The sequence below is a fragment of the Peromyscus californicus genome, unplaced genomic scaffold (genome assembly GCF_007827085.1).
Source record: "Peromyscus californicus insignis strain IS unplaced genomic scaffold, ASM782708v3 Scaffold_6__1_contigs__length_162567912, whole genome shotgun sequence".
NCBI lineage: Eukaryota > Metazoa > Chordata > Mammalia > Rodentia > Cricetidae > Peromyscus > Peromyscus californicus.
The window spans coordinates 139539688-139567181 of NW_026294584.1; the positions used below are offsets into that span (position 1 = coordinate 139539688).

The 27494-nt window shown below is 50.2% G+C and overlaps 1 protein-coding gene across 1 annotated transcript in view; it reads left to right on the top strand.

The window, feature by feature from the left end:
* Vwf (von Willebrand factor) overlaps positions 1-27494 on the top strand; it is a 136716-nt gene that overhangs the window by 44485 nt on the left and 64737 nt on the right. The window contains exons 11-18 of the mRNA XM_052720566.1: positions 2469-2605; positions 3254-3392; positions 5019-5119; positions 9469-9664; positions 10450-10665; positions 14131-14371; positions 19659-19753; positions 20845-21005. Coding sequence (XP_052576526.1) covers positions 2469-2605; positions 3254-3392; positions 5019-5119; positions 9469-9664; positions 10450-10665; positions 14131-14371; positions 19659-19753; positions 20845-21005 — 1286 coding nt within the window. The remainder of the gene's footprint in view (positions 1-2468; positions 2606-3253; positions 3393-5018; positions 5120-9468; positions 9665-10449; positions 10666-14130; positions 14372-19658; positions 19754-20844; positions 21006-27494) is intronic.

A 27494-nucleotide genomic window follows, 5' to 3' on the forward strand; every position in this document is an offset into this window, starting at 1 on the left:
GCTCTGGGCCGAGGAGTGTGAGTCTGGCCCATGTGGCTCATTGTTTGCTTGGATGTTCTAGTTCCCTCGGCCAGCTACTACCCGGCAGCTCACCCGTCCATTTCCCCAGGTTTCCTGTGTTTGCATCTCGGCTTCTCCATTGTACCAAGGAGATAAGCCGCATATAATATTTAGACTTCTGATAGCTGAGAAAGAAATCAGCAGGGTCAGAGCAGGAAGCCAGATCAGAGGATTAGATTCCAGGCCTGAACGTTTTCCTTTCCAATAGTTGCAGTGGTTTCTCATTGACCCTTCTTTCCCTGGGCATTGTCAAAGAGAGTGAAAGTACGGTTTTGTACTCAGATAAGAGTGTTCTTAGAGAATGGAGGTGGCTGGGAGAAGAATCCCACCCACTTCACCCCAGCCAGGTCAAGGCATTTGACATAAACGACCACAGTGCTCTGTTTGTTCAACCATGGTGACTTTAGAAAAATATTCATTAAGAAAGGTCTTCCTGTGACATCGCTGGATTCCAGGACATTCACAATGGGTTGGGGTGACCCTTGGCCCCATCGTGTTGCTGCTCAGCTGTCCACCAGATTCTTTCCACGTTTGCCCTTCGCAGGGCATGGTATGGGAGAAGATGTGACGAGAGTGAGCTTAGGGCCTACCTGTTTCTTTCAAGTTCATCAGGCTGGTTTTGGTCACTGGCCATCTTACCAGCCTGAAAGGGAGCAGTTGCCCTGGGGACCAGACAGATACTTGTCTCCTCGGGGTACTTGCCTTTACCCGACCTTCAAATATTCTCAAGGCAGAGCCGCACCTGAATTCAACGTTGTACATTTAGCCTGGTCTAGCCCTCCTGTTACTGAAAATACCGATGAGGGGCAGACACTGGGGTCCTCTGTCCCTTTTCCTTGTCATGTGGGCAGCAGGACTCCTGCTGCAGCCTTTCAGGATGTCCAGGCTATGTTAGGACTCAGCACCAGCTCTGGAGATGGGCTGTGGGACACTTTCAGGGGTGCTTCCAGGGACAGGGTGTGCTATGGAGAACCTAGCCTTGGCTGTGTGGAGTCAGGGGTAGTGGGTAGCTAGAGGTCACTCTTTCAGGGGACACAATTTCTACAGAATTCTCCACAAATACTCCACAATATCTAATGGTGGAAATGAGAGAAAGTGGCACAAACACTCAGCTAGAAATAGGCAAGAGAGCATCAAAAGAATGATAAATGGCGTTGGTTACCTCTTGAAGCTGCCTAGTAGCAAGAGAGCTTTATTGGGTGGGTGGGTGGGGAACAAAAGAACCAGGCCTGGGAAAGGAGCACGTGCAGAGAGAGGGAAAGATGGGGGGGTGGAAGAGACAGAACAGAACAGAGAGAGGGTGGGGTCTGAGTCACGGCTCTTTAAGGGTTCCCGGTGAACATGCATAGGCGGGCTTACGGAGCTACACCACGCATGCGCTGATTGCGTGACCACACCACACACGCACTTAGTCACCAGCGTACACTGATGACGTAAGACGCAAGACCCCTTGTCTAGCTCCTGAACTGGGCATGTGAGGTCATGCAGCTGGAGCGCAGTAGAATCCTAACAAGCACGATGCCTGTTTTAGCTACAGGGTCCATTTCAGGCTTTGAGGATGGATTTTCCCCAAGCTGGGTAGAGACCTTGGCGGGGCCTCTTCTGCACCGCACCGATGTCTTCTAGGGCATGTGAGGTCGTGGCTGAGCCCCTGGAAGATGGAGTGGCAACTGACAGTTATGTAGGAGGGGGCATGTAGAGTCCCCATCTGCAGATGTATCAGCCTGGGCTGGGAGCTGGCCTTGTGAAGGTCGGTGCTGCCTGGTCATGTCATGTGCAGACAGTCTCCTTACCCCTGTCCACCTCCCCCAACTTCCACCCAGCCCTGAACAGGTTTCCCTGTTGGCTAGGCTAGGGGAAGGGATGGAGTCTCTGGCACTGAGCCAGCCTGCCTTTTCTCATCTCTGCCTCTGGCTTTTAGCCTTCATGGCTCTCCTGGGGTGGGACTGTCCCAATGTCCCTCCACAGGCCAGTTCAGTGAGAGCTGTGCTTCTGGGCGGTCTCCTCTGTCCTGTGGATCAGAACTCTACCCAGGCTTCCAGGCTGCCACCTGCAGCTGTCCTGGCCCTGAGTCGGGGAGCGTGGGGTCCGGGGAGCAGGCTTCAGGAAAGAAGTGAGGTGCAGAGCTCAGAACTGGGCCCTGACTCCACCATAGACTGAAGTCAGCTTTGTAGTCATCTTCCTGAGCCGCTCTGTTTGTAAATGGGGCGTCGACCTGTGACCAACTCTGACATCTTGTTTGAGAGCGGAAATGAACTGATTCAGAGTCCTTTGCTGGCACTCAGTTTTGATTGTCATGGGGGAAGGGGCACCTGGGAGCTTTGGGGGAGGGGCACCCTGACTTTACGTGCACCCCACCTTGCCCACTTAGAGCCTCTCCCCTCACCTCTTCTTCTGGGTCCTTCCAGGGGAGTGTCTCGTCACAGGCCAGTCCCACTTTAAGAGCTTCGACAACAAGTACTTCACCTTCAGTGGGGTCTGCCAGTACCTGCTGGCCCGGGACTGCCAGGACCACTCTTTCTCCATTGTCATAGAGACCATGCAGGTGAGCCTGGCCAGGGTGCCCGCCGGGAGGCCGCAGAACCTCGTGGTGAGAGGTTGTCCTGGAGACTCGAACATCCGTCCTCTGCCCAGGAGGGATCTCTTCCTCCAGTCTGCAGTGGCCTCATCCAAACCCAGTCTGGCTTTCCCTCCTTAGCCACCGGGAGATGGCTACCTTCTTCCTCAGGAGGGTCAGCCCCTCAGGTCTAGTCTGTGGCTCCCTAAACCTCTGCTCTTTGAAACTGAGGGCAGATTGGGGTGGGGAGCAGCAGGGTCCCCTCCTTTATGAGTCCCACGGTACAGGTGTGTATTCTCCAGGTAATGGAGCAAGGATGGGACAGTGCTGGGACTTCTACCCTGGGAGAAGCTCCTGATTGTTTTGCATTAATAGGTCCAAGGAATAAGAAGAGCTGAGGGCTTAAGGTTCATTGTAAAAAAAAAACCAAAAAAACAAAAAACCCATGCAAGGATGTGAAAGGGTGTGAGTATGGCTTGGCCTTAGGACCTCCTTGCACAACTCCGGGCACCCCATGCTTGCGGCATCTGTGAGAACGGAAGTGTGCTATTCAATGAGACCTACACACTCTAGTTGAGGCTGGGCACTGGGCTGGTAGGGGCTGTGGTAAGGTCACTCTGCATTTCCACTTGTCAGTGTGCCGATGACCCCGATGCTGTCTGTACCCGCTCAGCCACTGTACGACTGTCTGCCCTGCACAGTAGCCTCGTGAAGCTGAAACATGGCGGAGGAGTTGCCATTGATGGCCAGGATGTCCAGATTCCCTTCCTGCAAGGTGAGCTCATGACCCCGTCCTCCATACTGTATCATCTCCTCCACATCTGTCCCTGCCCACTGAGGGCACCCACTCCTTTCCTGGAAACCTGATGGAGATTTACCTAGGGAGGGGAGTGGTATCCTGGGTACCGTGTCTCTGCAAGCAAAGGCTTCCTGAAGCAGAGGTTGACCCAGTTGAGAGGTCAGGGGTGACTGACGAATGGTCAGTTCAAGGGATGCTACTTGGGGCAAATGCCTCATGAGAAAAACCTTCTTGTCCCACGTCGTCGCCCAGGTCACATTAACTGACTTTGTATGGCACAACTCCTGAACTTTACCTTCGCAGTGACTTTTGGATCTCTCTCCTCCATGACTCTTGGCTCTCCTGTAGCCCGTAATCCTAGCTTGGCACACAGTGGATGAACTTGGCGAGTGAGCACACTGTGTATTCATGTACATTTATGCTGAGTGTGACTCCAGGGAGCTGATGTATTCCTCCAAAGTGAGGCGTAAGCTTTCCTCACATCCACCTTCCCACAGCAGTAGACTTCGCTACCTTCAGCCTTGCGCACAGCATTGTTCAGCCAGAGGACTGTCATCCAGCCTGGAAGCCAACAGGGGCCCAAGCGTGCTCAAGAATCAGGTTTAGTGGTTGTGGTAGACTTTCTTTCTTTCTTTCTTTCTTTCTTTCTTTCTTTCTTTCTTTCTTTCTTTCTTTCTTTCTTTCTTTCTCTCTCTCTCTCTCTCTCTCTCTCTCTCTCTCTCTCTCTCTCTCTTTCTTTCTTTCTTCCTTTCTGGTTTTTCGAGACAGGGTTTCTCTGTGAAACAATCCTGACTGTCCTGCAACTCACTCTGTAGACCAGGCTGGCCTCGAACTCACAGAGAGATCCGCCTGCCTCTGCCTCCCAAGTGCTGGGATTAAAGGTGTGCACCACCACCGTCGGGTGTGATAGACACTTTCTGTTGCTGTGATGAAAAACAACAACAACAACAACAACAACAACAACAACAACACCCCAAATTGATCAAGTTCCACTTGGGAGGAAAGGGTGTATTTCATCTTATACTTCCACCTCATAGCTCATCACTGAGGGAAGTCAAGGCAGGAACTAATGCCGGATCCTGGAGGCAGGGACGCGGAGGAAGGCTGTTTCCTGGCTTGCGCCCCATGCATTCAGTGACTTTTCTTATACCCCCCAGGGCCAACTGCCCAGGGGGTAGCACTTCATCTCCCACATCATACAGCATCAAGAGAGTGTCACAGACATGCCCACAGGCCAATGTCATGGAAGCATTCTCTCAATTGAGGTTCCCTTCTCCCAGGTGATTCTAGTTGACGAACACCGGCACAGAGGATTTCCTCAGCCTCAGGCTCTGGCCTGAAGTTAGGATGCTGGAGCCTCTGCTGCCCCCTTACGTCATAAGGGGAAGTACAGGTTGTGGCCGAGGAGTGTCTCCTCTGGGAATTTCTTTGCCTCTATCCACCCAGTTCACCACTCTGCAGAGAGCCCCCCTTTCCAGCCCCCAGTCTCATGGACACCTGTCTCCACGACTCTTTCACTCCTTGCTTGTCCTTGCCATGATACTTTGAGACACAACACACCTGCCACCTCCCCATCTGAACCTACGCCCTGTCCTGTCCTAGGCGACCTCCGCATCCAGCACACAGTGATGGCTTCTGTGCACCTCAGCTATGGGGAAGACCTGCAGATGGACTGGGATGGCCGCGGGCGGCTACTGGTTAAGGTAGGTCCCTTTCCAAGCTACAGCCTTCCTGGAGCCCGACCTTTACAAAGTACCCGTTGTGCTCTGGGCAAAATGGCTTTGTGTGGTAGGAGAAGAATTTCTTTCTCCTCACACTCTACACCCCCAGAGCAAGGAACAGGCCTCTCTGTGTGTGAGAGGCTGATGTCTGTTTCCTGGGTGCTCCTTGTTGGCCTTGGGGCTTCTTCCTTCTGGGGGCTTGGGTATTGTGCTGATCTCCAGAATGGATGTCAGTCCCCTGGAGTACTGGCATCGAGGCAGATCTGTTGGCCAGTTTCCTGGATCAAGGGGTGTCCCTGGACACTCACTGTGGGGAGCAAGGGAAGAAACACATTGGAGCACCCAGCTCAGACCCAGTATCCTCCCATACAGCATCTGGAGAGAGCCTCAGGGGGGATCTTCCACATTCCTTACTGAGAACTGAGCTGATGCATGTGTGGGCCATGTCCTCTGGATGGCCTAATCAGATTGGACAGTAACATACATTTCACTGGGCTTTCAGATTTGCTGACCTTGCAAAGTTCCTAGCAGGTGGGCAGAGCAGGAATTGCTCTCACTAGTACTGTTTCATAAAGGAGACAGCCAGGAGACATGAGAGGCATGAGAAGCCCACACTCAGTCACAGCACAGTGACAATTAGTTCTCTGGCCAGTGTCCTTCTGTTAGACCATGGTCCTCACTGTCTGGTCTTAGGATGCTGTTAGAGTCTTAAAAATGACGGAGGAGGGTCCCCGAGATCTTTAGTGAGATTGTATCTACTGACATCAGATTAATGGTTAAACCAAAGCTGAGCAGAGTGGCACATCCTAGGGCTGAGGAGGAGGAGGAGGAGACAGGGGCTGGAGGCCAGCCTGGGCTACCATAGTGAGTTTCAGCCTACGTGAGCTCCATAGCAAGACCCCATCCCAAACAGCAGACGAGTTAACCAGAGACATTAAGACACACACGAACTCATTTATAATATAACACTAAACCTCGTTACCTAGCAGACATTTGTAAGCACTTTCTTTTGGAAAAATAAGTTAGACGGGGATCAGGAGACAACACTAGGCAGTAAGAAGAACGCCATGGCTGCAAATCTCTTTGATTCATTTAATAGAAGACAGCTGGATTCTCATATCTACTTCTGCAATCAATCTGCTACAACATTTCACGTCACAGGGCCTCTGGAAAATTCCACTGTGTCCCTGTGCGAGAACGAGAAGGGAAGGGCAAGAGCAAAATCATGTAGCTGTGAAAATATTCAGTCTCGAAGACCCCTGGAAAGGGCCTCAAAAGACCCTGATGCATCCCCAAGACCACACTTTGAGAAACAGCATCCTAGGGCAGACTCAGGGTGCCTGGAGAGCCTGCCCCACATCTGGGGTCCCTGCTCCCCAGGGTCCTTGGTGTAACTCCATGGTGGGTGTTGCAAGTCCCTTTGAGATGCTGTTCTTCCATTCCCGGGTGGCTGTGTTCACTCTCCCCTTGTAAGCCTCCGAGAGAGATCCACATGGACTCTACTTTTCTTTTGTAAAGTAACTGTGACCACAGAGCAGGGAGCAGACAGCACCAGGAGAGCCTCTTGGCCCATTTCTACTTAGAACTAGAGATGGGCTCTGCTGGAATCACGGAGGCATGGCGGGTAGGGTTGTGTCAACTTCAGTTGGTTACAGACCTTGGCTCTCTGGGTCTGGGTCTAACTTGCCTTCTGCTCACCAGGCCTCCAGGGAGTGCTTGCTGGGAGTCTGCCTTCCCAGCATCCACTCTGGTGCAGGGTGGGTGTGCTGTCTTTGTGCGGTTTCTGCTCCTGTACTTCCCGTCCTAGGCAGCTGCCTGCCTTTACCTCAGGTTGCTCTGTTCTTTGTCTCTCTGAAGAGGAGAAAGTTCGACCTTTATCTGTAGAAATGGGCTGTAGGGTTTGATTAGTTTAGCTAAGATGAAGAGAAGAACATATGAGCAAGATGCAGGACAAGGTCAGGTGACCTCATGGCCCATGGCGGTATTCTACTGTAATTCAGTATTACTCTGAAAAGGTGCATTTGTGAGGAGCAGGAGGGTGTGGGGGCCATTCAAACTGACTCCTGGGGCTTGAGGGAGGAGCTGGCTGGAGGCAGGCAGGCCTGGGGTACACCCTCTTTCCACCTGTGTGTGATATGCATGCGTTGACCCCAGGTGGTGGGGACGTGGTCACCCAGTTCAGGTCAACCAGGACTCCCATGCAGGCCAAGTTTGGCCCCAGCAGAGTCCCATGAGGACCTGAGACAGTCCCCACTGTCATAGAGCTGAGGCCTGCTTCGAATAGTGTCTTCTCAAAATGCTCTGAGTGGAGACACTGTAGGGTCTGTGTCCAAGGTCAATGTCCCTGGGTACACCCTCTCTTCCAACCCCTGACAATGCTGTCCCCTGAGACAGGCCAAGGGCACAGAGAGGAAAAACATGTTCAGAGCAGGGGTAGGTAGTGATGGAAGGCTACTGAGTATGGCCAAGGAGAGCTCCGGGGAGCCTGAGGGCACCTGATGTGTCAAGAAGGGCAGGAGGGAATGATGCTGAGAAGTGGGGGAGGCAGGGTGAAGTCCTGTCACTTGCTGCCACTTTGCTCTGGTGGCCTTGACAACCTTCACTGTGTTTTATCTGGCATCAGGAAGAAGCCCTTTTATCGGTAGTAATTTATTTTTTTTCATTCATCCAACCTATTCATTCAATTCGGCAAATATTAGGGTGTCCCAGGAAACTTCCTGTGTTGCATCCTCACCCCCCCCCCCCTCCGCCCCCAAGGCGATGGTGTTAGGAGGTAGACTTTTGGGCAGGGATGAGTTCAGTAAGGACAAGCCCTATGAATGTGACTAATGCCTTTATAATGAGCTCCAGGGAGCCAGCCAGCCCTTTCGGCCATGAGCCCTGCAGCAAGAAGCCAGCATCTATGAACAGGGCCCCTGCCGGGTGCGGCCTCTGCTGGTGTTTGACCTTAGTTCCTAGCCTCCAGATGATACCGTTTCTGTTCTTCATAAGCTTCCCAGTCTATGGTATTTTGTTACAGCAACCGGAATAGAAGATAGACACCATTGTCTTAGAGATGGTGAAGGCCCAACAGCGAAATGGCGGGCAAAATGCTCGCCTCATTAGTTTGAATTCTAATGAGGAAGACAGATAATAAAACAAACAAGCCTGTTATATCATCTATTAGAGTAAAGCCAGTAGAGAGAGAAAGCAGGGGAGGGCCCGGAAGAGCCAGGGCGATTTAGTTTTAAGCAGGGAAGTCAGGGAAGGCCTCGATGCCTAGTGTATGTAACACTTGGCCTTTGTAAAACAAACAAGGAAATGCCACTCTGTCCACCTTTCTTACTTGCACACATGTTTGTGGGTCTGGAACCTTCCATATGTACCTTGATAAGTCACAGCTGGAAGCTGTAAGGGACTCCCAGAGGTGACTCCGGGTGTCCAGGCCTAACTCATCAGGCTTTGGGACATCAGAGGAGTCACCTGATCTCACTGATTACCCACAGAGCTAGAGTGGACTCGGGTCTGGTCACTACCACCTTCAAATCTGCACCATAGAAACCAGCAGTGCCCCAGCTGCCTGGGGAAAGGCTGCCTCCATTGACTACTTGGTCCTGAATGTAAACCGTGGGCTCAAACCCCTGGCTCACCCCTGAGGTCTGATCTGAGAGTGAGTGATGGGGCTGGAGCCTGAGCCCTGCTTCCTCCCCAGGGTTCTCATTAGGAGATTAGAAGAAAGGTATTGCTTCTGGACATCAGACATGAGCTCCGCGGGGCTTGGATTGCCCTCCTCTCAGTCTGCCTTGCCCGAGTGACCAAAACCTGTTCAGTGGACAGTTCATACTTCCTCTCATGGTTGCATAGCTTATGTTCACTGAAGGCATGGGTATACAGAGCACATGAATCTGAGATTCAACCTGCTTGCTCTTCCCAGCCCTGCCATCTCTCTCTGGGATCTTATGCGAATCCTTTTTCTCTCTGGGCCTCCACTGTGCCTTCCAAAGTGACTATATTATATATATGTAATTCTTAAATATTGTTATTAATATATTCTCAAGCAATTAGTATAATATACAATACATTTATAAAGAAATGCATTATGCATTATAATATATACAATAATTAATTAATATAACTCTCAGAATTATCTGGCTGACTGTTCTCTGACCGGCGACTGAAGAGCAAGGACAGAGCTGGTACCATGCACTGTATAGTTTGCAGGTGCCCTCTTTGTTATTTTTCACGTGGGGAAACGTTTTGATTGAAACGATCTCATTAGCTAAGTGAAACCACTGCAGCGTTCTTCGGGGACAGCGGCTCTAAGGCTGTCGTCTGTCTCCTGTCTTCTGCAGCTGTCCCCTGTCTACTCTGGGAAGACCTGTGGCTTGTGTGGGAATTACAACGGGAACAAGGGCGACGACTTCCTCACGCCCGCGGGCCTAGTGGAGCCCCTGGTGGTGGACTTCGGAAACGCCTGGAAGCTTCAAGGGGATTGTCCGGACCTGCAGAGACAGCCCAGCGACCCCTGCAGCCTGAACCCGCGCTTGAGTATGTGAGCCCCAGAGCCCCGGGGTCTCCCATGTTCCAGGCATTCCACGGGACAGTGTACTGTCGGGGAGGCAGAGATACAACGGACCCAGTCTTTATTTCGACCATTGGCGTTTTGACCATATCTACATTTGGCTCATTTCGTTTTCAAAGTCTGTTTATTGAACACCCTCCATAGACGAAATCTTGAGAAAGAAGAGAGAATTGTGTCGTTTCCGGCCCGAGAAGGTCTCAGTCTCGAGCAGCCACGGGCTCTAGAGTTGAATTATTGTGCGATATGCATTGCAGGGGCCCTGTGCAGACACAGTGCTGCAACATCTCTGCTCTCATTAGCCTCTGCCGCTCCGACCACTGTCTCCAGTCAGTGGGTGTTTGGGAAATGCATTTTTACCTGTAACCGAGTCAAACACAGGGCAGTACATTGGCTCCGGAAGCCAGAGCCAGAGCGACTTGGTTTTTCAGCAACTGTCGACAGAAAAGGGAGCTGGAGCCGGGCAGTGGTGGCGCACGCCTTTAATCCCAGCACTCGGGAGGCAGAGCCAGGCGGATCTCTGTGAGTTCAAGGCCAGCCTGGTCTCCAAAGCGAGTTCCAGGAAAGGCGCAAAGCTACACAGAGAAACCCTGTCTCGAAAAACCAAAAAAAAAAAAAAAAAAAAAAAAAGGGAGCTGGGTTCTGCTCCTGGGTGGGGGTGGGGTTATGGGTGTGAGAATCCCAGGTGGCTGGCCCCAAAGGCGTTGGCAGGGCCCTGTCTTATCCGGCACTGGCTCTTCTCTCTCCACAACAGCCAGGTTTGCGGAGGAGGCTTGCGCGCTCCTGACATCCTCCAAGTTCGAGGCCTGCCACCATGCCGTCAGCCCTCTGCCCTACCTGCAGAACTGCCGCTATGATGTTTGTTCCTGCTCCGATGGCCGGGACTGCCTGTGTAGTGCGGTGGCCAACTATGCTGCGGCGTGTGCCCGGAAAGGCGTGCACGTCGGGTGGCGGGAGCCAGACTTCTGTGGTGAGTGCCCCATAACCACTTACTCTCCTTTAGGTAACCCACCCAAACTCTCTGGCACCTCGTGGGGTCTACTCCACCTGTCCTTTTCGAGGCACTTTCTTTGAATTATTTCATTTGGAAACAGGCCCCAGTGGCAAACTTGGGCCTGCAGTTCATTTGCAACCATTTCTCCGGCCTTCTGCTCTTGGCTGGTGGTGGGGTGGGTTCATGCATAAAAGCAAGCAGAACCCCTTTGCAGAAGCTATGGAACCCTGGCGTGAGCCTGGGCCTAGCTGAGATTGCCTGTAACTGCTGCCACCTAGTGTTCATTCCTTGTATGGTCAGGCTGTGGAGTGAGTTTGGAATGCAGGGAATCCTTTGCTTGTCATTAGTCAGGATGTCAGTGAGTCCTGGCCTACATCTTTGGCATTGTATAAAGTTATGCGATGTTGAATAATGTCATTGTTCTAGTTGACTTTGCGTCTGTCCTCTGCGGTGGTAGACGCTGCCATCAGAGCGGGTCTCTGCTCCTGCGCTGTGGTCCCCTGGGCAGCTAGACTCTGCTTCATGCTTCATTGTTGTCCCTCTGGGGACATTTGGCAAGTGTCCAGACTCAGACAACTGGGTGACAGAATCTCGAAGCTTTGTTTCTGAGACCTCCCTCGGAGATGCCCACCAGTCACACTACTGAAGGGACACAGGGCAGGGATAGCTGAGGAGCACTCTCTGGGGAGGGTGTTCTTGATCAGAGTTTCACAAAGGCACATTTGGGGCAGGGACAAGTTAGCAGAACAGGGGTGTGAGGCAGAGAGTCTGCAAGAGTAACGTAGGCGGAACTCTGACTTTTAGGGCGAGGCAGGTGTGTTTGGAGACTGCAATGGCCGTCCCAACGGGAGCAGGGAAACAGTAGTTAGGAGCAGTGGTGGAAAAACGTGACATTATGCATTTGCAAAGAAGTACATGTGTCAGTGTTGGTGCCTCACGGGCTTGTGCTTAGTGTAAGCACTCTCTTACGGAGAGGACCAGATGATGAAAGATGGGATGAAGGAGACAAGCTGTCCCCTCCTCTTCCCTCCAGCCCCGGGATGGAGGGAATGCTGGGAGCCCAGAGGATGGAGCCTAAGCTTTTCTGGAAGTCTACCTGTGGTCTAGCAGCCCTGTGACCCCGAGTCCTTCACTGGAGGGCTCAGAACTTGCGTTCCCTTCTTCGTGTCTGCCTTCTGGCTATGGGGACCCAGTCAGTGGTGTGCTGTTTATGAATATGCTTCTCTTGCCCACCAGTGTTTGGAATTCTGCACTAGCTGTGTGCAATGCGATGGCATCAGAAGGCTGTGTTAACGTAGGACATTCTCCCAGAAGGCCAAGAGCCTTTGGGAACATTCTTTCATCTCTTAGGAGCGGTTGTTCTTCACCTCCACAGAAGAGAGCGTGGGCAATGAGCTGGCTGGCGTTGCAGTAATCAGAGTGACTCAGTTCAATGGCTCCTGAGCCTTCCTGAGGCAGCTGCAGGTGCTGGCTGGCAGGAAGCAGATGTTTAAGGACAAGAGGGACCTGTCCCTGTGACTTTATGTGACTGATGGTCTTGGCTTGCTTCTCTGAGCCCAAGGAGAGTGGGCCAGTCCCCTGGGTTCCGGCCTCTGCCTTTCCTCACTTAGAGGAGCCTAGGTTTACTGCCTCCTGGTCCCTGACCTCTTATTTCCTTCTTGAGAAAGGGACAGAGCTCCCAAACCACTCCCTCCATTCAGAAGAATGTCACGTGAGGACAATCGAGGAACAGGGACATGCCATGCAGCTGCTTTTGTGTAATGCCCCAAAGAGACCCAGGAGCAATACACACATTTAAAATGTCTGTTTCTTTTGGGGAGACATGGGCTCCCTGAAAGCAAGGTCCAAGTCTTTTTATCTGTGTCCCTGAGCCTCACACAGCCCTGGCATATCCATACATCTCTGCTGAACTGAGGTGTGCATGGTTTCCTGAAGACAGAAGGGTGGAGGAGAAACTCCTGGAACCTGGATGCCAGCTCTGGAGACGCTCTGCCGGTGGGGAGGGGAGCCCTCGACTCCAGCGCCTCTTCACCGGATGAAAAGTGCCCTTGTTATTGCACATGAGGTGGATTGAGGGGAGTTGCTGCCTTTGTGGGCTAGTGCGCCCCAATGTCACCCTACCTTTGGTCTATACATTCATTCAGGGTCCCAGCCTCTCCACTCCTCCAGAAGAAAGCAAGCCGGTGACTCACGTGACTAGGGAATCTACTGCCTTCCCAGTTAACTTAAGATACAAATCTGAGGTGATGACAGACAGGAGAGGCCCAGAGTCTCTTCAGAAGTTCACGGCCAGGGATGACTCTTGACAGCTCCTATGGGATGTCCTGTGGTGCCGGAGAAAGGGACCGTCACAGAGAAGGAAGGTTCTGTTGTCCTTGGAGGGCTGTGCCCAGAGCACAGCTCTCCTTTCCTGTACAGCAACCACAGGCGAGGGCAAAGGGCACCCATCACCTCTCTGTTCTTCTTACCTTCCCGCTAAAGGCTTTTATCATGAGTGTGTTCATGATGGCCACAGCGCAGGAAGGGAGGAGGGTCAGGTCTTCTGAGGCCGAACTCTCTCTCTGGAACATGACTCCCATCTTGAGCCTGCCGAGCTGGCCTGGGACCCCCTTCCAATGTCACAGTGACAATAGCAGTGAACATCTGTGACAGGTTGGCTCATCTAATCTCCACAAAGACCCAACAGATACTTTCACCACATTCCGTTGAGGATGGTGCTCAGAGGTCCATGCTAACGAGTGGAGCTGTGATTTGAACCCGCAGACGTGGGGCACAGAGACCATTCTCTAGCTGCCTTAGCATTTTGTTCTACATAGCCATACAGTGTTTCTCATTTCTGTGTGAAAGCCCCGGCACCAGGGGTGGTGGTGAGGCCTGTGAGCAGAGAGAGGCTACCCACTTTGCTGTTTGTAGCGTGCATGTCCTCAAAGGGACTGTTCCCTTCCTGAAGTGTGATGGGCAAGAATATTAGCTTTAGGGAGGCAGAGAGTTGGGCTCAGATCTTACTTCTGCTCCCAGAAAGGCCAGATCCTTAAGCCTCTCAGCTCAAGTGTTGGTTTCTATGGGTAAGAGCACAGGAAGGGGGGTGATGGGAGTTAATGCAGCGAGGAGCAGAGTATGCAGTAGGTGCTCAGAGACTGTAGTCATTATTGTTCTCACTGTGGAGATGCTCCTGCCCATCACTCCCAGTTCTTTTAGATATTTAAATTCACCAGGACTTTAGTGTTCTGCACTTGGAGAATTCTCAGGCAAGGAAAGCCTGCTCTCTTTGGGTAAAGAGAGAAAATGTGTACCTGTAATTTGGATGTACTTTTCTTGCTCCAGAAGATATACTTTTGCTCAGAGTGGGAAAGGATGGTTATGACCATACGGATATAGCAGTGGTCACAGCTGCAAGGTACAATATCATATCTGATGCCTTCCTCCATCTCCTGTCTCCAGCGCTGGGCTGCCCACAGGGCCAGGTGTACCTGCAGTGTGGGAATTCCTGCAACCTGACCTGCCGCTCCCTCTCCTACCCGGATGAGGAATGCAATGAAGTCTGTCTTGAGGGCTGCTTCTGCCCACCAGGGCTCTACCAGGATGAAAGAGGGGACTGTGTGCCCAAGGCCCAGTGTCCCTGTTACTATGATGGTGAGCTCTTCCAGCCTGCAGACATCTTCTCAGACCATCATATCATGTGGTAAGTGCAGCCATCCATCCATCCATCCATCCATCCATCCATCCATCCATCCATCCAGGCTAAGAGCCTGAATGCCTGGGAGGACAGTGATGACTTCCTTGGTGGCAGAACTGGACAGGAGAATGATTTTTTAAATCCTTTTTTAAAAACATGGATAGATAAACTGAAGTCTCAAAGGGAAATGGCGTGTCCAGACTTGCATTCCAAGGTGGACGTAGAGCTGAGAGTCCTCACAGGTCTTCAGTGTCCATATGTAAACAATGACCTCTCCATGCCAACTTTGGGAATTCTTGAGCTTTACTATCCACTCTCATATGCTAGGCCCCACTTCCCCTTTTCTAGAATGGAAAATGGAGGTGTCCCATCTTCTCCCCTCAGATTCTTTCTAGTGTCCACAGGCACTTGGATGAGAAAATTATGACACAGCAGCTTGACGCCAGTGCTTTGCCCGTTAGTGTGTTTTGAGTTGCTTTAACTAAATGCTAGAGATTGGGTCTTTTATAGAATAAGAAGTTTCTTCTGGATTCTGGTTCTGGAGGCTGAAAGAAATGTCCAGGTTTGAGTATCTGCATCTGGAGAGGGTCTCATGGCACATGTGAGACATGTACAGTGCATGAAGTGGCTTCACTTTTTAACCACTTTTCTTCCCAATAACTCTTCTGGTCTCTTGAGGCTAACCCACTGCCCATGAGCTGGGCACTAATCCTATCCACAGATGATGCATCTGTTTGGTCCCTCTGCCTCTCCTGGAGTCAGGGTGGGATCAGGGTCAGGGACTGTTAAAATACGCAGGAGGACCAATGAGTCTATTGTAGCAGGCTTGGAAAAGTTTTGAACCAAGAACAAAGAATAGAAAGTATAGCTTCAGGGAGTGGGTTCTGGAGAATGTGGGGAAATGTTGACAGTATTGACGTGGAGACTGTTAGGTCTTGGAGCAAGCGGTCATAGGGAATGGAGAGCAGGGACCCAAAGCCAGAGCCTCTGGAGATATGCAGGACCAGCAGGTGCTGCAGGGCAGCAGACGGCACTGTGGGTGCTCAGGACTCTGAACCTGACTGCCTCAAGGACAGTGATGGCAGGTGGTAAGAGTGCTCCCTGAAGTGCAGCGGAGATGCTGGCCTCACTGACTGAGTTTCCAAGAGGACATCGGATGGATGAGTGAACCCCATAGCTTAACTTAGGGGGATGGAATTCGAGAACCCCTGTAGCACTGAGAGTAATGGGAGTCACTAGGAGACACAGACCAGAGAGCAGGAGAGGACCAAGTCTAGAGTGTGGGGACTGGGTCAGAGGGAGGGAGGAGGAGGAGGATTCCAGGAGACAGCAGGGATGGAAGGTGAGCAGAAAGGGCAGAACCAGGAAGTGCAGTGTCACAGAAATGGAAGGAAAAACAATTATCCCTTCATGGCTGTAGGGCCTTGGCTTAGGCCCCCTCAGGTACCCAAATCCATAGATGCTAGAATCCTTCACCTGAAATAGCACAGCACTGCATATGGCCCATGTACAGGTGCATCTGTGTTAGGGCACATGTGTGAAGGTCAGAGGTCAGTCTTGTGTGACAGTCCTCTCCTTCCATCTTATTAGAAACAGAGTCTCTTGAGGTTTGCTACTTTGCATATGCCAGACTAGCTGGACAGTGAGCTTCTGGGGATGCTTCTATCTTCTCCCAGTCTCTCCATGGGTGCATTGGGATTACAGGTGTGCTACTGTGTCTGGCTTTACGTGGGTTCTGGGGTTTCAAATGTAGGCCCTTATGCTTATATAGCAGGCCACTTCACCCACTGAGACATCTCCCAAGCTTCCCCCGTTCTAATAGTTATCTTCCTAGGTATGATGTAGTATCTCATTGTGCTTTTGATTTGCATTTCTTCAATGATTAAGGACCTTGAATAGCTTTTCATGTGTCCACTGGTTATTTGTAGATTTTTTTATGTATCTACTTGAATCTTTCAGCCAGGTTTGAATTGGATAGTTTATTTTGTTATTGAGTTATTGAAGACCTTTGTTATTCTGGATATATGACTTGCAAATGTTTCCTCCCATTCTGTGACTTTTTCCCCATTCTGTTGTTAGTGCCTTTTGGTGCAGAAAATATTTTAATTTTGATATAATCAATTTATCTGTTCTTTTAATTTATTCCTTATGGTTCTGTATTATAGCCAGGAAACCAGTGCCAAATCCCAAGTCATGAATATTTACCCCAATGATCCCTTCTAAGACTTTACTAATGTTTAGATCTTTGATCCATTTGGCGCTCACGGTTTGTATATGGTGTAAGGTTAGAGTCCAGCTTCATTCTTTCCCGGATGGAACTCCAGTTTCCCGGCACCGCATATGCTCTTTCCCATGTCTTGGCACTGGTGTAGAAATTCAATTGACCGTCTAGGCGACGGCGGACTTCTGAGCTGTTTATTTAGCTGGTCTGTATACCTGTCCATCTGCCAGTCCACATTGTTGTAATTACTGTAGCTTTGCAATAGGTTTGGAACCAGAAACTGGCTGCTCCAGCTCTCTTCTTTGTCGAGATTGTTTTGCTGTTCAGGGTGCTTTGAAGTGCCGCATAGATTCTAGTCTTAGTATCTGTAGAAACTGCCGTTGGGATTTGGTTTGGACGCCTTCAATCTGTAGACAACTTGCAGAGTCTTGTCATCCTATCGTTATGCCTTCTGATCCATATGCAAAGGGTGTCCACTTACTTAGGTCTTCAGCTTTCTCAGCAATGTTTTGTAGTTTCTTAGAGTGTTTTGTTAGTGCATATTAATTGTGCCAAGTCCCGAGCCTGGCTGTGACATTTTCATGTGTGCACATTTCTGTACTTTGAACATACACTTCTTCTTCTTCTTCTCTTTCCCTCTCCTCCAATCATCCTGTCCTTCCCTAGCAGTCCCCTTTCTGCTATGTCTTCTTTCTAGATTGCTCATCTTTCTGAGCCGGAGATTATTTCACTTAACACAATCACCTCCAGTTCCATCCACTTTCCTGTAGACGATAGGAATTGATTCTCCTTCATGGCTGAATGGTATTTCATTATGTGTGTATCCTACCTTTCTTTACCTGTTTATCCACTGATGTACCTGGGCCGATGCCATAACTTGGCTGTTATGAAAAGCACTGTGTAGATACTTCTATTGAATGCTGACTTTAGAGGTGTAGGGCAGGGTTGGTACCACTGGACCATGGTCATTGTACTGTGAAGTTTCTGAAGGAGCCTCTATGATTATTTCCACAGTGGCTGTGTTAATTTACATCCCCACCAACAGTGTGAAAGACTTTCTTTTTTTTTCTACGTCTTCACTATGCTTGTTTTTCTTTTGGCCTTTTGGGTACAGGGCTTTACTTTGTGGCTCAGGATGGCTTGGAGCTCAGTTTGTAGGCCCAGGTCGCCTCTAGCTCATGGCAGTCCTCTTGTCAGCTTCTCAGGTGCCAGGACTACATGTCTGAGACACCTGCCTGGCTTCATCATCATTGCCATGCTGCCTGGAGTAAGATGGGATCTCAAGGCAGTTTGGATTTCTATTTCCCTTGTGGCTAAAGAGGTTGAACATTTTTTCATGTGTTTCCTGAATGTTTGTATTTCTTTTGGATCTGTTTGTGTGTTCTTGGCCCATTTGTTTCTTAGATTGTGTGTTCATGTATTGTTTAATGTTTTGGGGTTCTTTACATACTCTGTCAGATGTGTGTCTAGTAAAGCTTGTCTCCTGCTCAGTAGGGATTACTCAGTTAACTCTTTGCAGTGCAGACACTTAAAAAAAATTGCGGTGTGTGTGTTTATGTGTGTGTGTTTGTGTGCTCATGTGTATGTTTGTGTGTGTAAATGTGTGTGTGTGTGTGTGTGTGTGTGTGTACACTTACATGTCTTGGGTAGGAGTGACTTTAGTTCTGGGGAAATGGTGTGCAAGAGCCCTTGGGTTTAAAGAGAGCAGTGCACCTTAAGATTCACAGATGGCCACTAAGCTGGAGAAGAGGGAGGAAGGCAGGAATCAGATCACGTGCATTTGCCCTTTACTGGAGAGTCTATTAAAGGGATGCTCCTGAGGGATTTCAGGCAAGGGCACAATCATGGTTTGAAAAGATATTTGGCTTCCAAGAGGAGTATTTTGGGGGGAGGTGAGAATAGATGCAGGGCATGAGTTGGGAGATACTTGCATGGCTCAAGCAGGAAGTGATGGTGTGTAGCTAGAGTTTTCCTGCCTGGCTCACAGTCAGGACAAATCTCTCTCACCTGCCAGTCCCACAGCTGTCAGACCCAAGCAAGTAAACACAGAGACTTATATTGCTTACAAACTGTATGGCCATGGCAGGCTTCTTGATAACTGTTCTTACAGCTTAAATTAATCCATTTCTATAAATCTATACCTTGCCACGTGGCTCATGGCTTACTGGCATCTTCACATGCGGCTTGTCATGGTGGCAGCTGGCAGTGTCTCCCTCACTCAGCCTTCCACTTCCCAGAATTCTCCTCTCTCCTTGTCCCACCTACTTCCTGCCTGGTCACTGGCCAATCAGTGTTTTATTTATTGACCAATCAGAGCAATTTGACATACAGACCATCCCACAGCAATGGTGTCTCATCTACTGGCAGCAGAAGTAGCAAGCACATAGGAATTGAAGTAAACATCAGAGGCAGAGTCCTGGGTGGTGGTAGATCTGATGTAGAGGGTGAGACGTCAGTGTTGGGATGAAGCCTGGATTCTGAAAGGGAGTCAGATTGAATGGGCAGGGATACCAGCTCACAGATCAGCCTGGGAAGAAACCTGGGGTCTGGCGCGGACACACTGTGCCTACAGTGTCTTTGAGACACTAAGGGAGCTAGCTATAAAGGAGACATTTGTATATATAGGTCTGAGGCTCGAAGCGGGCCAATGCTGGAAGTACATGAGTCATTTTTGTAATGAGAGTTGGAGTGTGAAGGGCAGCATAGTGGAAGGAAAGAAAGCTTGGGATGTCTGGGGAAAGGGGAGGTGAGAGCCACAGCTGAGGCTGAGAAGGAGCAGCCAGTAAAGTGGGGAAATACAATGGAGGTTGTTTTAATTCTCTAAGAGAACGGAGTAGCCCAGTGATGGTGGTGTTCAAAGGGGCATCACATAGGAAAAGAACTTGAAGGGACCCACTGGACTTGGTGGCCTGATGGTCACTGGTAGCATTGGTGGGTCAGACTCCCTAGAGTTATGGCTCTGAAGCCCCGCTGGGAGGAGCAGAGTGAGCAGGGTGGGTGGGTGATGAGGAAAGGGGCAATGGCTGTAGAAAACTCTAGCAAAAGGTGGGGTCTTCTCTGTCTTCTCTGCAGCTACTGTGAAGATGGCTTCATGCACTGTACCACGAGTGGCGCCCCGGGAAGCCTGTTGCCAGACATCGTCCTCAGCAGCCCCCTCTCTCACCGCAGTGAGTACTGTAGCCCTGAAAGGCTTTTCTCTTCCCTTCTGTCTAGACTCTTTCCCATGAGTTGGGGGAGAGAGAGCTGGCTGCATTGTCTGATGTGTGCAGGTGTTCAAACAGGGGTCTGGCTCTGCCCAGCATCCCTTGACTCCTTCGTTTGTGTGAGTGACTTTCAGACATATCTCTGCACATGTAAACTCACGTGACTGAGGCACAGCATTTTACTGTGTGGAAGGAGAAGACTGAGCTGTCGGAATCAGTGCGATCTGTTTGCCTGTGGTAGTCTGGGTGCAGTGAGCATCTGGGGGTAGTTGGTGGGCTCGCTGGAAATGGTGCCCATTGTTCTTGTTCTTCGACGGCTTGCTTCCTGTGGGCACGCTGATGAGGAAACCTCCTTGGATGCTTGTCGGATGGATCTGAAAGAAGAGGGCTTCAGGCCAGTCCAGTTTGAGGCTCTGAACAGTTGCTGTACTGTTTGAAGACAAGACACAGAAGGCAGAGGGGTGACCGGGTTCTCATTTCTAGATCAGAGGCAAATCTGTGAAATGTACAGTGGAAAAGACAGGGAGGGAGAGTGAGGTGTGTTGGTAATGGCACACCGTGATGCCGCCACTTTTACAGAGAGACTGGCCTTGGAGCAAAAGCCCAAGAGTCCCCATGGCTGATGGGCTTTCCCTTCAGGAGTTGTAACTATTTCCTAAGTGTTCCTATTGGGTACCACCACGCTCCATTTTAGTACCTTCATCCATGTCTTCTCCAGCCTGAGTCTGGAAATTTCCACATTGCATCTTGGTTCAGTGCGAACTGGGAGAACGGAGTCAAGAGGGATGTGAGATGAAAGCCATCAGGTGACGTCTGGGGTCAGTAGAGCCGACGCCAGCTTGGCTCAAAGCATCAAGATCGATAAGGTTGCAGCCCTGGTCTCCCGTGGAGACCCTGGCTCAGTGCTAGAGTGCACTGTAGGCTGGGCCGTGTCAGGTCTTGGAGGGTGGGCAGCTCTGAGTCTTCCAAGTGAGTGATGGTACCTGTGAGCGACAGGACAGGACAGAAGGGTGGTCTGCCATGGCTTGTCTCACTACCTTTCTTCCTTTCTCAAGGCAAAAGGAGTCTGTCCTGTCGGCCACCCATGGTCAAGCTGGTGTGTCCTGCTGACAACCCCCGGGCTCAAGGGCTGGAGTGTGCCAAGACTTGCCAGAATTATGACCTGGAGTGCATGAGCCCGGGCTGTGTGTCTGGCTGCCTCTGTCCCCCGGGCATGGTGAGCCTCTGCATGGTGAAGGAGCACCTTCCCATCCATTTCTTTGCAGGCAATGGTGAATGAGGAGGCTGTGGAGCCAGAGAGAGGAAGAAACAGCGATGGGGATGAGGGGCAGATTCAACCACCAAATCCAGGGAGAGATTTGGGAGGAGAATATCTGGGGTTGATCCTGATGGACACATACAGAGAAGATCGTGGCTCACAGAACTGCCCTAGGAAGCAAAGAAACTATTTATAGAAAATGCTTAGGGTCTAAACAGGCACTTGTACTAGAATTTCCCCAAAGGTAACAGTCCATCCATACTGCAGGGGCGGAAGGACCCACACATAGCTGTGTGTGATTTACATACACTTGTCTGTAACTTTCTCTTTAAGTCTGTTCTCATTGGCTTTCTGTCGCAGTGATAAACACCATGACCAAAAGCAACTTTGGGAGGAAAGGGTTTATTTCACCTTCCTCTTTAAAGTCAGAGGGGAGTCAGGGTGGGAACTCGGACAGAAGCAGCAGAGGAACTCTACTCACTGCCCCCTCTCTCTTTGGCTTAGGCTTAACTAATTTTGTGTGTAACTCAGACCCTCCTGCCTGTGATGGTATCACCCACAGTGGGCTGGGCCCTCCGACATCAATTATCAACCAAGATGATGCTGTCCAGATATGCCCACATGTCAGTCTGATTGTTTCCTCTTTCTAGGTGACTTGAGATTGTGTCAAGTTGACAATAAAAACACAATCAAGAAACTGTCCCTGCCATATCACAAGCGAACTGTGGCTTCCCTACACTCAAGCTTTGTTTTCTGGCTCCATAAAATGACTTGTGAGGTCTTGGCTAGCCCTGTGTGTCCCATGATTCTGGTTCTGGGGCTGCAAATGTCCCTGAAGGACACACAAGGTCTGATGCTTGTTTGTGGCCACCTTGCTCCTCTGTGTATCTTCTAGAATGGTGGCAATGGCTGGAGAATGCCCAAGCCTTCCAACCTCCTTCCTGCTACTATTAGGTCAGTTTTATATCAAATATATCATACATATATTATTATCATCACCTTGAAGAATGCAATTTCTGGACTTTTTCAAATGCATCCTGTCTTTATGCTTCTCCTGACTCCCCCTTCCCATACATGAAGTATGTAGTGAGGGACTGAGACAGAGCTGTGGAGGCCAGCATGGAAGTGGGTGGGGTGGCTTGAGTATACACTAATGATACCCAGGACACTGCCTGACAGAGCTGTGGATCTTCTGTCATGGAAACCAGAACGTATTCTGTGTCCTCAGGAAGGCTGGGCACCGAGGCAAGTGCAGGACAGAGGGCCTGTTCTCTACTTCCTTTCTAGCCCCCTCTCCCAAATGGAGAGCTCTAGTACTTCTCTTGAAGGTGTTCCCTGCTGCCTTCTCCCCTGAGGCTTCTGGAACCATCTTGGCCCTTACACTGGACAGTGTGGCTCACACCGTAAGAGAAGGATGGCCAGTGGGCTACAAGAGGAGGGAACTCACCTCAGGTCTGAGCAACAGGCAGGGAGTAAGAGGCCCAGAGATAAGGTCTCACTGTGAGCGTCTTGTGGCTTTACAGGTGCCGTTGTCCCCATGGTGTTTCTGGAGGGGAAATCTTGACCTGAGAGAAACCTCAGGCAAGAAAAGGGACTTTGAGATTATAGTAGCATCAGGAACTGTTTCATTTATCTTTATGTTAAACTAAAAAAAAAGAGAGATTTGAGATGATGCCTCATTTTGTTGCCCAGGCTGGCCTTGAACTACTGAGCTTAAGCAACCCTTCTGCCTCAGCCTCCCGAGTCGCTAGAACTACAGGCACACTCCATCATATCAAGATGGGTCAAGACGTCTTCAAACAAAGTGCGTGCGTGCGTGTGTGCGTGTGTGCGTGTGTGTTCACTTGCACTCGAATATGTAGGAAAACATCCAGGTAGTATTAAATATTAATAAGTACAACAGTTACATTAGACCCCCAATCCTGGGTGGGGAACGTGACCTCAGATCTAGGATGCAGACATTTTGCCAGGCACTCCATTCTCATCCAGAAGCCCCTGCTACACATTCTTAGAAATGCTTGTAACTGAGGCCCCTTGCAAAAGCTTCTGTCCATAGAGCTTGGGTTATTTTCACAACTGCTTCATTACAATGCTGCCTGATGCACCGATAGCCGGGGCCAGATTTGGCAGAGCAGAGAAATCTCTGTAATTTATGAAGTGTGCACAGTGAGCTGGCTGCAGCACCTGCCATGTGTTCCTGGCCACAGCACAAAGGAAAGGGAGCTGGGAACATCTTGCCTGGGTGCTTCTGATGGTGTAGACCTCATACCAGGGCTGTTTTCCTGTTCCCTGTGTGATGAGGGAGGGCTATGGCATGGTACCAAGGGTTTGAGCAAGGGGCCAAGGATTCTGCATTCTGAAGACTTGCAAGGGGGCGGCAAGTCACTTTCTGATGGAGACAGATCTGCTGAGAACAGAAAGAGACCCCAGCTAGCACCTCTGCCACCCTTTGACCCCACACTCTTGTATAGTCATTCAGTGTTTATCTGAATCCCAGAGGCCTCCTCTGTAATGTCCTCAGCTGCCTTCCTCACTTGGATGGCTGTGGGTGCAAGGGAGATACATGCAAAAATACTTTTAAATAACAAGATGGGGGTGGTTTGCAGATGGAACAGGTAGGAGAGTGTTTTTCTAGCATGCAAGAGGCCATGGGTTCAATCCCCAGCATGAAATGGGTGGGGGTGTTACATGCCTGTGGGAGAGACAATAGGGTCAGGAGTCCAAAGTCATCCTTGGGTACTTGTGGAGTTGAAAGCCAAACTGGTTTAGAGATCCTGTCTCAAAAAAAGCTAGAAAATTCACAGAATTGTAGTAAGAGCTGTGAGTGTGGTGTTTGTATATAACTGAGGCTTGGTCTCAGAAACCGCATGGGTTAGCTCCTCATCTCGGCCACTTGAGGGATGGTGGAAGGTCTGTTTTCTTCCATTTCCAGTCTGTTGTGGACTAATGCTTTTGTGAAAACAGTGAAAATGGATTATCTGAACAACAAAACAGCAGAAAAGCAGGGACAGGAGTTGGGAGTGTGTCTTAGTTCCTGTTCTGTTGCTGTGACATAAGACACCATGGCCAAGACAACTTGTTGAAGAAAGAGTTTATTTGGGGTTACAATTCCGGAGTTAGAGGCCATGACCATCATGGGGGGGGGCGCAGCAGCAGGTAGGCAGGCGTGGGGCTGGAGCAGTTACTGAGAGCTCACATCCTTATCTGCAAGTAGGAGGCAGAGAGAAAGAGCTAAGAATGGTGTGGGCTTTTGAGACCTCAAAGCCTACCCCCAGTGACATCCCTCCTCCAACAAGGCCACACCTCCTAATCCTCCCAAATAGCCCCACCAACTGGGGACTAGGCATTAAAACGATGAACCTATGATGGCTTTTCTCATTCAAACCACCATAGGATATGAGTCAGTGCAAGCAAGGCCCTGGGTTCATCTCCAAGCATTCCAACAACAAAAACCAAACAACTTCCCAAACAAACAAACATGGGGAAAAAAACCCACGAAGTACAATCTCCAGCCAGTTTTCATCACATGTGACAAACATGACATTGCAGTCTGTTTCTGCATTCTCCTTGTCCCAGGTCATCTCTGGCCCTGGCCTCTCTCTGAGTGGTCATTGTCCTCATCCTACTTTAAGGAACATCCATGTCCCCTCTAAGCCTAGAAACACTCGTTTGAAGATGTGGGAGGCAAGGAGGGAGGCCTTCTCTTTCCCAGCATCCCAGGCCTGGCACCTGCTCAGAGCAAAGGCCTTCCGCTGTACCCACAGGCAGCAGCAGACTGTCAGCCCCTGCAGCTGCTCTCAGGGTCTCCTTACAGGGATCTTCGTTTCCTGACCTGTAAGACTGGGTTAGAAGGATTTGGAGGGAAGGTTAGAGAGGACAGATGCTCATCTCTGTCCTTTGAGGTGCTTTGTAGGTGGTGTCATAGTCAGTTCATGGAGATAAAAACATGGATGGTGGTAAGGGCTTCCCAAGCCTTTTATTGGTTGTTTTGAATTCTTGAGACAGGCTTCATTCTGTCGTGCAGGCTGGTCTGGAACTTACAAGGTAGCCCAGGCTCAGCCTTTTAGTTTAGTTGGAAAACGCTCCTGAACTTTTTGCCTGGTGCAACCACTTCTTTACGTTAGGATATTACCTAACTTTGCCACTAGTCAGCAGCAGAGCACAACCCATGGCCCTGCTCTCTGTACTCCAGCCACAGCTGCGGCTCTTTGTAGGAGCCTAGGGCAGAACCAGGACCTTTCAACCCTCCTGGTCCCCCAACCCTCAGGCAGGGACACCGGCTTGCAGATATTTAGGCCTCTGAGGAAAGTGTAGCACGTTGTCTGAGTGATTTATCCTTTGAAACCTGGCAGCTACACCTTTCAGACTGGTACCCCAGTCTGTGGGTACTAGGGAACGTCCTACTGCTGTGAAGGATGCTCTCGCTCCTGGTCCTTGGATGGACTGAAAGACATTGATAGTTCTTTTTAAAACTAGATCCAACATACACGGTCCTGTCTAGAGTGAGTTTCATTTTTGGGGGCACCAGAGATTTTATGGGCCCTTGTGCATGTTAGGTGAGTGCTGTATCAGGTTATAAATGTTTATAAGATCCAAGAAAACCCATCTCTGTCAAAAAATACTTCCTCTGTTCACAACTTGTCACCTAACCAGGCTCACTGATATATGACGGGCATATGCTCATTTTGGTTCATGAGCCAGACTTTGTAACAAAGCATGATAGGAAGAGTCATTTACGTGTTAGTGTGAGTTATCTGATCAGGTTGCCTTCCTCCTGACCATCATGTGTTTGACTCCAGCTACACTCAGCTGTGAATCCTGATGGAGTAGAGTCATGGAGGATGGGTGAAGGCAGCATTTGGGAGACTGGTCTGTGTGGTGTCACCTCTGGTGATGAATAAGGAAGAATATCTAGAGAAGGGTGACAAAGCAATTTTTTTTTCCCTGCCTCATGATTGTCCTTGGAACTGACTGAGGACGATGTTCTCAGCTGGGACCATGCTTATTGAACAATCGCAAGTTGATAGCCTGTTGGGGGTGGGGGTGGTAATTCCTGCCACACTTTCTGAAGTCTACGGGTTTCATAAATCTTATCTTAGTACCACTGTAGTATTCTCGAAGGACATGCTGGACAGAGACGGATGCCTTCATGTCAAACCATGGCTTGCTGCACAGCCCAGTTATGGACTGTTTATCTGGCTTGCCCACTTCCTGGCCAGTCCCCCTCCCCATTCCCTGCATTCCTCCTTTGTCTTTGTGGTTCTCAGTTGCCAGGGATTTCTTTAAGGCTTTGGGGTTCTCAGGGTGCTTTTGACCAGGCTCTTATATATCATCTCTCTCCAGTCAGGAAGTTTCCACACAGTGCCTGGAAACCCCCTCCTCTCCTTTCCGGTCATGGTTTGCTTCCTCACCGGCTCCATCCTATGGAACACTGAGCCCCGATCTTGATGCTGCAGCCTGCCAGTTAGTGACGTGGTTTTACTAACACAAGCCAGGGCAGAGAGGAGTGTGTGCATGGCCAGTGAGAACTACACAAGCCAGGGCAGAGAGGAGAGTGTGCACAGCCAGTGAGAACTCAGAGGAGGAGTGTTCGCTAGCACAGTGGTGGTGGCGCTGTCTTATCACAGAGCTGGGATTGTACATGGGAGGAGGGCTGGGCACATGGACCCACCTAGATCAAGTGGGAGCAGAGAGATCCTAGACGGAGAGGTGAGCACAGCCAGGATGGACACAAGGAGGCCTGGGAACCCCTCCTCAAGCCTACTTGCAGGTGCCATGTAGAGCATGTCCCGCAGAGTTGAGACACCATGTGAGCAGGGCTATGTGATTCCCTTCCCACAAAGGCTTGCTATCCATCTCCACTAACTGTAGGAGTAAGCATGGGTCAGCCATTCTTCTGGTAGCCACTAGGTGGCAGACTTCAGACTGAAGTCTAACCTGACAAAGTTTGGAGGATGTGGGCATGAACCTTTACTGTGAACCTTGGAAGGCTCTGAAGAGAGACGTTTGCATCCCCCTCCTTGCTCCTACCAACCCACTGCCTTCTCTGCCGGTCTCCTAAGCTCCTTGTATTCTAAGAACTGTGGTGCCAGGCTTAAGCACTACCAAGGACACAGTGGGCTGGGATATTCCTAGGTCTTTGGACCAATATTGCCCCATTATTTAGAGGACATGCCTGGGACTTGGGGACACCTCCTGAGGCCGACAGATATGGTGCCAAGTGGAGAATAGTATTCTTTTTATCTCGTGGTACACATATGTGTGCATACACAATTTTAACCTATGATTCTGATGTGGAAATCCTTTGAATACACATATTCCCAGGGCTTAGTTTAATGTAAAGGTCTAGGAACTCAAGCTTGCAGGGGGAATTCACCAGATCACTGGAGTGAGAATCATCTAGACTAGGTACCTCTCCCTGCTAGCTAGGTAGTTTTGGAGCCCAGC